The sequence below is a fragment of the Athene noctua genome, chromosome 6, assembly GCF_965140245.1.
Source record: "Athene noctua chromosome 6, bAthNoc1.hap1.1, whole genome shotgun sequence".
Lineage (NCBI taxonomy): Eukaryota > Metazoa > Chordata > Aves > Strigiformes > Strigidae > Athene > Athene noctua.
The window spans coordinates 45,828,400-45,842,606 of record NC_134042.1 but is presented as its reverse complement, the minus strand read 5'-3'; the positions used below and the strand labels follow the sequence as shown (position 1 = coordinate 45,842,606).

Genomic DNA, 14,207 nt, shown 5'->3' with positions numbered 1-14,207 from the left:
AAAAACCTTAGGGATCCTGAAATGAAAAAGTACTCCCTAAAGACATTGCGAGCAACAAGAATTCTATTAGAGTTGAGCATTTCTTCATCACTCCTTTTTAAGTTGCGACCAAATTAGCACAGCCTGCACACTCCAGGGTGTGTGCTGGGAGGAGGAAGGAGGAGAAAACGGAAGATATAAAGGCCTGAGGCACTTCAAGCAGAGAGCATCCATCTGCTAGCAGCAGTCAATGAACAGAACATTTCTAAAAAGCTTCCCACTCATATTAAGTCAAGCCAAAAGAACAGAAAACACCTTCCTTCACTCTGACTGTGCAGGACTAAACGTAACAGGACAGCAGGTTATAAATATGTTTAAATAATTTTTATTTTTTTTTAAAAATCAGCTCACAATACAGTCCTGCATTCAGACTCCCCTTTCTGCAAAGCTGGTTTAAGAGGCTCGTGCTCATCTCTACGTCATCCATTCCCTCCTCCACTCTGTGGTGGCATGTGGAGGAGTAAAACGATCAAAGGGAAATAGGAAAAGGAAAAAAAAAAATAGGGATTGGTTCTTTTTATTTTTTCATTTTGCTCATGAAACCCAGATCTTTTCACTGTACTGGCAAAACAGACACATTGCTTAAGCTAAGGCCCAGCATATTTGGATGGGGGGAATGGGAAAGGGCGGCTGAGGGATGGAAAAAGCTACGATCAAACTGGCTTTGCCATTAGAGATGCTTATCATGGAACTGGAGTCCAGAGCTGCAGCTCTACGAGACGAAGAGTTCTGATGGCAATATCACGCAAAGGAGATCCCAACCCCTTACACAACATCTCATTCCCACCCGCACACTGCAGTGCGTCAGCTCTCTGGGCTGACACAACTACCTACTGGGAGCGCAGCAAATCCCAGCACATCAATCATCCCGGTTAAAAATAACCCGCATGTGTGCACAGAGCTGTTCTGGTTTGGGCTGATACCAGGGTTTGGTTTTGAGTTTTTTGTTGGTTTCTTTTTTTTGAGCAGGGGTTACATAGGTCAGTGTACTGATAAATTAGTTTGTGTGGCTGTATTAGACACAGGACCCTCCCACTGAACACACATTCCATACCTGGTACAGACCCTGTAGTTTCTATTCCTTTGTATTTAATACCTACATTTACATTTGGTCTTCCACCAGTGTACTGCATTTGCCCCAGAAAGACTGTTGTAACAATGGCATTGAGTAGTGAAGTCTTTGCCTGAGCGGCTTTCGAGTAACATATGCAACAGCAGCACTTGTCCACACATCACACAACTGGGAAGGCAACAATGACAACTGAAGCTACAAACACTTCTTCACAAGGAATGAGGGGATAACGTTGTGGAGAAGCATCAGCACGTGCGCTGTTCTGACATCGCTCCCTCAGCTACCCCTGGACAGATGACAGACACAGTGCCAGGTGTGCCTGGGCAGGTGTTTTTACAGCCCTACAACAGGAATACAATGTGCCTGCATGTCCTTTTGCAGGCACACTTGAGCTGATGCCACCTGTATCCCACACCAACAGACACATGCTGGTTCCTCCAAGACCATCAGCCACAACGAGATGAAGGCAGCTTGGGATCATAGCTAACTCATGTCCAGCTGCAAAATGCAGCTGAAATGAGTACAAACGGGTGTGCAAGAACGCAAGCAGATCAATCATAGTCTTCCTTATAAAAACAGTGTACACAGGTACTGAATTTTTTGTTATTTGTTAATCCTACAGAGCATCCAGGAGTTTAATGGCTGTTAATTAGGAAAAGCCATCTTCCAAGAAAACTGCAATAGCTCCACCAACAAATCACACATGCAAACCTTCAGGCTTGGGGAAAGCTTCCCTGCACTGTCACATCACCAGCTCTCCAATTTATTTCACAGAGCAAAACAAAAGTCACTTTCAATACATGAAATCAGAGAACACAGCATTAAAAAAATACAACATTCTACCTCTCAGGTTTTGAAACATAGTGCCTGTAAAAGGACATAAACACTTCAAAACTCATGCTTGAACATCTAAAAGACAGCCCAGTGCCATATCAGTGGCATACGTATTTTCCGTTATCAAAAAAACAACAGCAGCTACGTGGAACGTAAACCAAAGTTATGTTACCTGAAGTATATTTTAAGCTTGTCTAACAACATCCCAAAACTAAACTGTTTTATTTCAAAAGCTTGTTAGAAGAGGCAGATTACTAGCCCAGAATTTTATAGATATTACTAGAGGGGGAGGAAGGAGGAGAGAGGCAGTTGCCTGTTTTCTGCAACATTGTACAAGAAGGAAGGCAGACCTATTAATATCCAAGTTCATCTCCTTGTGAATGGTACTATAAAAAGCGAATGTTTTAAAGACATTAGCCCACTAGGTGAACTGTCTTTAAGTAAAGGATTGCTCTCGAAAGAAATGACAGGTTCCAATTACTTACACAAGGCTGTAGGGAGATAAATCTCCGTCAGTGAATTCCACAAACATAATACATATTGTCTTACTCTTGTCATATAGAAACTGTCAGTTAACAGGGAGAAATTTTAAGATACACAAAACCAAAACTCTAATATCCAAGCAAGAAATCTGACAAGTAGACAGAATTTTAGAAGGCATTTATTCTTTTGTTTCTTAAAATGAAGCAGAGATTTGTGCTTCCCTGGCACAAGAGTTTTCTTGCCCACAGCCAGCTAATAAACTAAGAGACAGAGCAGAGACAGGAGAGGAGACAGAGCAAAGGAATCATGAAAAACATCTTTAACTTGAGTCACAAACAGGCCAATTCAAAGCAGCTGAACACACAAATGTTTTTTGTTACTAGTTAACACAGAGTCATCTGTTAACTCATTTGACTAAGACTGCGTTTTTTTCTTTATTTTTTTCAATTTCAAGGACAATCTTCAAAATTAAAAGAAAAAGTAACAACAGAGATCATCCTGAGTCCACATAAAGACTGAACCAACACCTCTAAGGAATTTTAGAAGTGCCTTTTCTAGTTCTTCCCTTTTCTGGCTAAGCAAACACAGGAACAGAATAAAACAGACCAGCAAATCTTGATTCACATATCTCAACGGGGTGGGATGCTGTGCTCAAAGATTTAAGCTGTCTGTCAGTCTCTTGGCAAAATCCTACCATTATATTACCTCCAGCAGATACTCTACTCTTTACTTAAATGATCCCAGATCCTCTTCATTAGAAATGTAACAAATTCTCATTAAAGGAGACATGGAATCTTCCTCTCTGATACTGTCATTGTAAGGACAAGCAGAGCATCGAAAACATCTTCGAGACAGATACTTTATTCATCATTCCCTACCAAAACATAAAGATAGCCAAGGCTTAAAACAATACAAATTTTCAAATCTGTAGTCTAGTAGTAACTTAATTTATCAGAGCATAACCAAAAGGTTGTCGCAGATCATCCAATCTGAGGTGGTTTTTTGTTTGTTTTTCTTAAATAAGTGGTTTGTCTGTCTCTTCAAGTCTGCTGATTAGTGAAGTTGCTTGCAAACCCTGAAAGCTGAATTTCTGAGAAAGGTCTGTAAGCTACTGAGATATGCTGAAGGTCAGCCATCAGGGACTCAAGTATCTGAGCTGTGGCTTATGATTCTGTGACTTACCAGAGCCTGCATCAAAGCAGAGGACCATACCTACTGACACTCAAGTAAGCCTCAGAAGCACAGAGGTTCCAGCAAGCTGAAACACAAACAGCCTAATAACACCCGAAAAGTTGACTGTTGAACCGTTATGTGGTATGTAACAGTGATCACAAATGCAAAAGGGCAAACTGATTGGAAAAATAACATTCCTTTTAAAATTCTTTGATGAAGATATTAAGGTAGTGAAGATTTAACATCCCAGGTCACAACTTTTTTGCTTTTCTGGCTCTGGAGCATGTTCTGATCATAGAGGAAGAGCAATGAAAGTCAAGAGACACTTGTGCAAGAAAAATACGTGAGTGTTATGGCTAGGACACATCCATGTTTTAGCAGATCCTGGAGAGGATGGATCTACAAGACAGGAGGAGGGAAAGTTGTGAGTGGCCTCAAAGGGAGAAAACTTGAACTTGTTAACATGCAAAAGGGCAGAACAGTAGGATACAATTCAGTAGTTTTGGCCATGTTAAGTCTGTGTCAACAAGAAGATACACAAACTCAGACACAAAAGCCTAGGATTCATCACCCTTATCTTCAGGGATGAGCATCTGAGCTTAGTCAATCTAGACTTCCTTTCAGTGAGTGAAGAGAAACAGACACTTAAAGAGAATGAGTCATTTGACTTCCTTTCAGATTCATTTAATCACACCCTAAATCTGTCTGTCTCTATGCAGAGACCCTGGAAGAAGTTCAGGATGACGAGCTCACAGACATCTAAACTTTGCCACCCTAGCTCAAGCCATGACATGGGACTAGATGAAAGATATGTTCAGAATGAAGTTTACCAAAGGAAAAGGTTGCACTTCAAGCAACAACTGAAAAAAACCCACCCCAACAAAACACACCCGCACACAAAGAACATGTAATATCATCTCAAATTAAAAGGGGAAGAACCCCCTTATCCTCCTTCAAGGAGAGATGAAGAAAGTTAACACATCAAACGGAAAATATTAAGGAAATGAGACAGAAGCTATTAATGATAACAAAGGACTCATAAGGAACCAGACAGTAGACCAACCAAGGAAGGTAGAACTGAAGCAATGGTCTGGCTAAAAGAGGAAGTTTTTCAGAGCTTTATTGAGTACAGAAATGTAGGAGGATACAAGACAAAACCAGAAAAGCAGAACTTTAAGCAATGGTTAGTTTAAAAGACAACAAGAGAAAACCCAATAGGGTACTAACTGAAGGTGGAGATGAGAGGATTAGGATTAGTTTCTACTGTAACAGAAATAAAAGCATGAAGGACAAAAAAAATGGCAGAGACTAGACTAGAAGTTTTGTTACTGAAATCAAAGTCAGAGACAGGAGTTGATAAAGGAGGAAGTCAAACATTGCACCCAAAGGAAACAATCTAGAACAATTCAAAGCCTATCCACAGCTCCAAAATTACAAATTCAGTGGGGGGTGACAGATACATGGTCAAACAGCTCATGTGAGCAGAGTCATGAGAGGGATGGTTACAGACTCCACAAGGACAGGAAAGGTGATAGGGGAACTCATTTTACACAAATGAACAGTTCGAATGTGTGAAGCTCCACTGAAAAAACAAGTGACAGGCCTTGGATCTGGATAACAGGAAAGGCCAAAGTAAAAACCGTCAGTGCACCTGCTATAGACCACCTGATCTTGAAGACGAAGCCTTCTTTAGACACCAGGAAGATGTCTTAGTTCTCATGGTGAACTGTAACCACCCCAACACCTGCTAGAAGGGAATCAGTGGGGCACAAGCAACACCCTGGACTTCTAGAGCATATCAGGAACAGGTCAAGTAGGAGAAGCACTGTGATACATCTACCATTCTCTAGAAAGGAAGAAGTAGTGGAGAATATAAAGTTTGATGACAGGCTTGGTTACAGCAACCATGAGACGATAAAGTTTAAGATTCTGAGGGGTATGAGAAAGATGGGTAGCATATTGACAACCCTGGATTTCACAGGGCAGGCTTCAGTTTATTCAGAAAAGTGGTAAGTAGGGCCCCTTGAGGTACTGCCAATGAAGGCCAAAGGGGCCAGGAGGACTGACTGGTCAGTCTTCAAGTACAGTCTCCCCAAAGCACAAGGGCACTCCATGTTGATGTGCAGAAGTTGAGCAGGCAGGGTGTGTGGCAGCTTGGCTTTATAGCAGCTCATGAGTCTTTTTGGTCTTCTGTTGCAATGTGTTTTCAGGTCTCAGAGGTCTCTCTATGTGAGTCTGGAGGAGATGAAGCATTACCTAAGGTAGAAGACTGAGCAAGGGCTCATTTAAGCCTCCCCTCAGCCTGTTGGAAGGTATGGAACAGATCTACCTGGAAAACACTTCCAGACACAGAAAAGGTAAGGAGGTTACTGGGAACTGCCATCACAGATTTAATGAGGGCAGAGATCATGCCTGACTGCAATAAAAGTCACACTGCAGTTAAGGTAAAGAATAACCACTGTTCTTCCCTCATCCCATTTCATCTTTCTCCCTTGGTACCCTAGTAGCCAAATTGAGGAGATACAGACTAGACATGTAAACTTAGTCAGGTGAAAAACTGGCCAGGTTCGAAGGGTAGTGGTCAGCACTTTAACCAGATTTACGAGCAGAATTGATACCAAGGTCAATATTGTTTAATGCCTTTATTAACAACATGGATGATGGGACTGGAGGTTATCTTTGCCAGACTGAAGACAACATGACATTGGGACAGTGGTCAATACACTGATGGGCAGAGCCACTATTCAGAAGAATCTTAAAATGCTGCAGAAATGACCTGAAAAAAGTTCAACAAGGCAAATGCATTTATGTTTCTTTGCACCTGGGACAGAAGAACTTCATGGCAACAATACAGGCTGGGGACTGTTTGGCTAGGGAGTAGCTTTGCAGAAAAGCATCTAGATTCCTCATGGACAAAAAGATGAAATGACTCAGCAGAACCCAATTGCAGTGATGAAGGCTCACTGCATCCTGAAACTGCATTATTAAGACTGTAGCCAGCAGGTCAAGGGAAGCGATTATTATCCCCTGTTCAGCATTTGTGAGACTATATTTAGAGTACTTTGACCAGTTCAGGACTCCTCTGCAAAGACAAGGCATTGACATATTGGAACAAGTCCAGAAGAGAGCTGCTAAGGTGATTAGGAGACCGGAGCACATGGTGTGAGGTCAAGAGCTACATTTGCTCAGTTTTAATATAAGAAAGCTAAGGGAGAGGTCTCATTGTCTTCAGCTACCCAGCTGGAGGTTATAAAGAAGATTGGAGCCAGAATCATCAGAGATGCACAGCAAAAGGACAAGAGGCAAGAGTCACATTTCATCGAAGTTCTGACTAGATACAAGGAAAAAATTATTCACAGTGAGGGTGGTGAAGCATTAGAAAACAGGTTGTCCAGGGAGACTGTATCCTATCCTTCCTTGGGAATACCCAAAGCTCAGCTGCACTAGGCCCTAAGCAGCTTAATGCAACTTCAAAGCCACCACTTTATGGACCTCCAGAGGTCACTTCCAATCTAAATTATTCTAAGATTCTACTATCCTTTCCTCCTTTGTTGTTTTAGTTTTGTTAAATAGTGTTCTCTGTTTCTCTGGATACTTCTGTTCTTCACATGTATAATATATTGTCCTGGTCTAATTCACACTGTAGAGTTCTGGCAGGAAGTAGAGCCCTCCATAATCACTTGTAATAAACCAGTTATGAAATTAGTGATGACAACGAAGGCTAAAGAATTAAGCAAACAGTTTAAATGTAAACAATCAAAAATGCATTAGAGAACATCTTCAGAAATGCCTTCCCATTTAGCATTAAAATACTGTTAGCTATGTTTTGGTATTTAAGAGGACTGAGGGAAAACACACATTCATTTAAAGAAATGATTAAAAAAACACAGCACAACAGTTCAGGAATTGGATTAAGCTAGATGCAGCTGCAATCTTCAAACTTAGTTTAAACCAAATTTGAATATCTGCAACTGAAGCTTTCAAGTTATAATCATGCCATTGACCTTCCTTTCCCTCTCCCTTTTCTTTTTGGCCACTGAAGACTATTGAAAGCATCAGAGCTCCAAGTCAAGAACAACTCCCTTGTAACTACGACTCTGACATGGATATAGCGAGAGCAGATTGCCTGCAAGGAAACAAGAATAAACCAGCTATTTAGAGAGTTTATGTAATGCAGCGCAGAGCTGTAAAATAGATTTAAAGAGACAGAACTCTGCATTTCAGCCCTGTAAGTAGCCATGCAAGTTGGGCAATACCATGGCAATTAGAAGAGGCTCGGACAACAGAGGAAGAAGTCTTGTCAAAGGGTCCCCTCTCTGAGCTCGTATTTTATCCATAAGTCCCCTTTCTCACAAAACCAGTACTGTTTGGCTATTCTGTCAAAAACTTTAAAACAAAGTTGAAACAATTGTTCACATCGTCTCAACATATGCTCGGATTTTTACTACAAAAATAAGCACTATCTGAACAGATACAAAGCATCTTGTGGACCTGAGCTTGTTGAACTTGTGGAGCTTAGCACACTCAATTAGCACGGAACTGCACACTGAAAACCAAACTGATTATGAACAAATACAACAGTATTAGGTCTTTCCAGCATAAATATTTTAGCTAGTGTAAACAAGACTCCAGTTTTTATAAGCAGCCAATTCCCAAACGAACACCCACAAACATCAGCTGGTTCAGCAAAGAAAGGCAGAGGCTATGAACTGCCATGTACCATTGCATTATAAATAGCGAGGAAACATACAGCAAAGGCATGTGTGATAAGGGAGACCAGTTCTGTGCATTAGACATTCTTATACAAACCTGGAAACTATAAAACCTTCAGGGTTTGCCCATGGCTTTGTCTAGAGCAAATATGTGTGTGTGTATACACACACATATATATAAATAAATAAATAAAAGCGCCAATGCACAAAACAATGATTTTGTAGAAGACCCCAGAACTGTTGAGCAGTTTCTGGGAGACTTTACTTCTTCACTTTAGAATGGAGGAAAAGAAAAAAAAAAATAATAATAAATTATTACTTTAAGTAAAGAAAAACTGGTTTTCATCTAATTCTAAACATCCTTTCATTAACAGACTCAAAAAATAGCAGCATCATATGTTCAGCCAAGCCCAGCTGCTTTGCTAGGGATTAAGGAAGAGACAGTGAGCCCAGATCATGTCCCTTTCACCTCTCCTGAAAAGACAGACATTACAGCAAGGGAGAATTTGGCCCAAACTACATGGGGAAGGGGAGGGAAAGCAGGGGGAGGGTTTTTTAAAAAAAAACAGCAAGTCCCTGCTCCACTGCTGGACTTTTCCCCGCGTCGTGTCAAGCCTGCAGGTTGCTGGCAAGCGGACCGGGAACAGTGTGAGACCTGCCAGGGCTCCCAAGACCACACACACACACACGCTCTCAGCTGCTCTCAAATACGCTGGGGACCACCTCCAGAGCAATCTGGGCTCTGCTGCCCATCCCTGCTTTCCAGTCTGTTCTTCCCTTCAGCAATAGCCGGTACAGAGCACCACATAGGAGAAAATCATGTGCTTACACTACTGAAGATAGCACAGAGCCCTGACCCAAGAGCCATCAGGAGGATGCAGGCATAGACCTCCTGAAGCATGCTCACAAGCTGTGCTGCACCAGCATCCCCACCGGAGCTCATTTCAGCAGTTCATTTGCAACCAGAGTTAACTTTGGAAATGCAAACGTAGTAGTACTAGCAAATAAATAAAGAAGTAGCTCAGCATTTTTCTGATCAGACAGCATAGCACTCGAAGAACTGTTCATTTTTAATACAGTCAACTATCAGTGCACTTCAGTTCCACTCAATGAACAACCCCCATATTTTTTCTTGAAAAAAATATGCAGTAAGTTCATTTACCTTGCTACACTTTCAAGTCTAAGCACAATGGTTATTAACTTATTTCACAAAAAAAAAAAAAGCCATGATCATGGGCACACAGTGACAGGGTAAGATTTTGTAAGTTCACTGCCACAGCTCAATTTGCAATTAAAAACTATGTAAAGCTAAAAGTGTGATTAAATGCAGCAGACAACTAGCTCATTATACAGCAGCGGAAAGAAAAGCCTTTCAAAGACCAATTGCTCTACCTGAAATATCAGATGGTGTTGTCATGCCTGGGACTGAGCAAGAACATCACTTAGCTCATTGAAATGAACTTTCCCAGAGACAGATTGGCAGCATGACAAATGCAGATTGGCCACAGAAATGAAAGACCAAATACTTTTTGCTTATATAAAGCATACCCACAAAAAAAAAGAGAAGAAAACCCATAAAAAGCCTCAGACAGGTATAGGCAAAATGACATTATTTTCCCATTTCAAAACTGTTTGGGACATAATTTCATTTAAAGCAACTATAATTTCTTGTATATGATGCTGACAGACTTTAGCCAAGTCAGGATCATTGTGTATGATGGGGGGGGGGGGGTGTGGCCACGCACAAAAGCTGTGGGAAAGAAGATGCTCAGACATATTCCCCAGCAAACACTCATGCAAGAAAGAAGCCAAGTTTAGATTCCAGAAAAACGCCTACACTGTCTTTAACTGCGATTACCTTTCAGCATAATCAAAAGGGCTTTTGAAGGATTCAAACACTCCAAGAAACAACAGGACAGCATTTTACTTTTCTACAATTAAAGAGAAGGAACTGGGCAGTCCTTATGCACCACAAGCCAATTTATTTTTTACAAGGTCTGTACAAAATTACAGTTTTGATTAAAGTGCTTTCATTTAAAGACAAACTTCACTAACCATAAAAGCTATTCTAGTGGTTTTATTCCACGGCTTATAGAGGCTACATGTTACACAGACATTTTTAAAACTCGTAAGATAGTAACTTTGGACCTGACACTGAAACTAGCTCACACAAAGTGAGGACAATCTCGAAGGGCTCAATACTGTTCAGTACAAACAGCAGAATAAAACATTCTGTATATAAAACAATCTGTACATAAATCAGCTGAATAATGCTAAGTAAAGCAATCTGCCTATATTTCAACAACACAGATCAATCTTAACCTTTCTATTCTGATGGAGACATAATACCAGATCAATCTTATTCTTTGTATACCTATGCAGGCATTATATCAAGTAATATTTTCTGGTTTTCAGTTGCAAGTATAAGACTTTAATTTAGGAAAATACCTTTATCTGAAACATCCACCTGATATGAGCACCATATCAGTAAAACCTATCTACGTCCCTTGGTTAATTTGGTCCCTTGTCAGCTTCTGAGTCTTTGACATGACAGTCCATCGGCTGTCATCTCCAAGAGTCAGGAGACGAAACTATTAATTAGCCAAAAAATGACAACTCCTGTGCATCGATATGAGTAACAGCAATTGAAACTGGAAGACTAGCCTGGTTTTGGAATAAAAAGTATTTTTACTCACTCTCCTTAAAGTGTGTGGATTATATAGAATTCAGTTAAAATGTATAGCATGTAATAACATGCTATATTTATCCAAATATCCTCTGGACACTAAAATCTTTGTTCCATTTTTCCCCTCTCTGTTCAACAGCCATATTAAGCACCTGATTACTATAAAGTGTGCAGAAATATATGTATTAGCTCACATTATACTGCACAAAAACCAAAGCATTTGAACAATTATACTTAAAAATAAACATGCATAAAGCATTTCAAGAACCATGAAACCTGATAAAATAAAAAGCCACAATAAGTTAACAGATAATAAAAATGTGCAGTGGGCATGTCAACCTTGAAAAAGCCCTTTTAAACTACAATAGTATTGTCAGGTGCCATTACCCTTTGTCAGCCAGATACCTGACCTCATAAATCAGGTATAATAACCAAATGAGAGCACACCAAGATCAGCACTAGGCAGATTTGTCTACTGAATAACAAGAGGCCCGCCAAGGTTTTGAGGTCACATTCAAAATTAAAAATTATTTGTAATCAACCATATTAATAAGAATAATAACATAAGAATATGAATAAGAAGTCATATCAACAAGACTAAAGCTTGCAAGTACCATTCTGTAGAGTTTGTGCTCGTGACTCCTTTCCCAGATTGGCGTGGAATCCTCCTCCTAAAGTTGGTGTTTTGCCTGCACCTATTGGGGGGAAACAAACCACAAAACAGTCAAATATAATAATTGAATTAAAATATTAAAAGAAAACTTATTGTGCCACTATATTCAGTATCTGCATAATTTACAACATGCCAAATTACATTAAGAAGGGCAACATAAGTGCTTGAAGGGTTTAAGACGGAGTACAAATCCTGGGTAATTTATTTCTTCCTTGGGATACCGTACATGGCTCCATAAACCCTTGCAATCTCAGCTCCAAAGGAAGTACAAAAATGTTGCAACCTCTATTTTAGGCAGAACATGAAAATCAATAGTGTAAAATATTTCTCAAAGTAAATGAAACAATTGCTTAGTTAATATTTTTTGCCTGAAGAACATTCAATACGGAATTTTAATAGCTAATTACTGGCACTACAGAACATAAAACATGTTTAGCATTCAATAATGTCTGTGTTGGCTACTACAGGCATAACACTTACTTTAAAATAATGTCAGTTTAACATTAGGCCCACACAGTGACACTCAGGCTACAAATACTGCAAGTCTGGAACTGCTACTTTTACACCCTGAAAAGCTGGAGACTAAAATAAGTCTGAGTTGTAAATTAGCACAGACTAGAGGCTGGTTTATGCATCCAAGCCAATGCTGAGGAGCCTGAATGCAGAGTCCTCTGGAAGTCAATGGAACTACTCATGCAAACCAGTCTCGCAGAACAGGGAATTAAACTACCAAGGACAGAAATAGCCTCCCACTAAAGCAGGAAGGGTTTTTTTAAAAAACAATCAGGCTACTTCAAGAAGGCTATTAGAATCTATCAGCTTAACAGCAAGTGATACCAAAAAGCTAAATTGCACAGGATTGAAAGCAATTTGTTAGTAATTGGACTTCTACTTAATTCAAGTAATCTGCTCTTCAGAATAGGGAAAAAAGTAATCTTGTTGCCTGTGATGTCTGCAGTTTTTCAAGTTCTTGTAGCTGTTTTCTAATCTTACACCAGTTCTCTAGAACAAACTAGAATGGCTTTAGGATAGAAGCATACCAAGGAGTGAAGTGTCACTTGAAAGCGGTTCAGGACATTTTTCCTACACACCTGAACGAGATACTTCCACAGCCGGTACAAGCGATGAGAAACTGTGACCTAAATTGTTCACTCTTATTATACTTAGCTAGTCTCCTCTCAGCTCCATTTAATGTATATCTATGGGTCTTTTTTCCCCCCCTCAACAAACAGAAAAGCTAATATTCCTGCAGAATTACTGTCTATAAGCCTTAGAAGCTTTATTTTCCATACAACTTTTAAATTAGGTTTCCAACGCTATCCACAACAGAAACTGACTTCACTTTCACTTCATTAACAGATCCTTTCAACAAACAACAATCAAAACCTCTCACATAAATGCTCCACAGCTTAAGTACTTCAGTTCAACATCCTAATTAGAATGAAAAATACTCAATAGTGACCTCCTCGCTGGCTCATAGAGGTAACCTTCCCGACTCTGTATTTCCTCCAGCCTATTATAGACAGCAATAACTCCTTGCCCTTCCTATAGGCACAGTCTCATATTTCCATAATTGCTCCAAAACAGAGAGAAGTTACTGAACTATCCTAGCACACATAACATTTTTGATGTACATTTAATAAGATTGTTTTACCGAGGCGGGGGGGGGGGGGAAGTCAACGGTGGCAATATTTTATGTTCCTTTTCTTCACTAGCAAACCTAGCTTCAGAAATTCTGCCTCCTAGCCTCCTCCTCTGTAGTTTTAAGGTTTACTTTACCTCAGGCTACCTCACCTATCTGATTTGCAGCAGGAGCACACACACTCAAGCATCAGTGCAGGAGAGGAAGCCATAAATTGCCGGGCAAGAGCAGGAACAAACAGGCTGGAGGCAGCAGAGTCATCCAGCACTTGCATCAAAGGCACCATTGCCCCCACCTGTGTACAAAAGGCTCCACTTTTCTATCCCCTCTATCTTTGAATACACCAAAATACTGAACTCTATTGGACTATCATCATCAAAACAGCTACACTGCTCTTTCACAGGTTTCTCTGCTACTGATAAAAAGCTTGCACAAAAACAGTCTTACAGTGGTGATAAACAATAACTATTAACAAAATAATTTAACTTACTCAGAAGCTAAAATCCAGAAAGAATACAAATAAAATAAAATTAAGCTGAGATTTCAGTGGTTTTGTTCTTTAAGATTCTTTTTCATTAGGCATCAAGATATAACACCGTACATAAAAGTAATTTCTTTCCAAGCTATAGAGTCTGCAGCAGATACCAGCAGAGCTATCTGAAAGACAAATTCTGCTATCAGAATTGATGTACCCATTTCTCAGCGACTTAACTGGAAAGACTGTGCATCTCCAATTAGCATTTGGCTTTGAAAACTGACAGAAAACTAGTCTGTTGAGCACTTACACTTAGAACTGCAAACTAATGCTGCCACTGACTATGAAGTCTCACCATCAGCTTTAAGCTTTACAAGCAGAATGCAAAACAAACTCATTAACATAACTGTTCAGCTGG

General features: G+C 40.0%; 1 protein-coding gene across 3 annotated transcripts in view; it reads right to left on the bottom strand.

Annotated features, from left to right (window-relative positions):
* BRF1 (BRF1 general transcription factor IIIB subunit) overlaps window positions 1-14,207 on the bottom strand; it is a 176,941-nt gene that overhangs the window by 151,249 nt on the left and 11,485 nt on the right. For all 3 annotated transcript variants that reach the window (XR_012633819.1, XM_074908855.1, XM_074908856.1), the window contains exon 2: window positions 11,614-11,694. Coding sequence is in view for 2 of the 3 variants with exons in the window: in XM_074908855.1 (XP_074764956.1) it covers window positions 11,614-11,694 (81 nt within the window). In the remaining variant the exon portion in view is untranslated. The remainder of the gene's footprint in view (window positions 1-11,613; window positions 11,695-14,207) is intronic.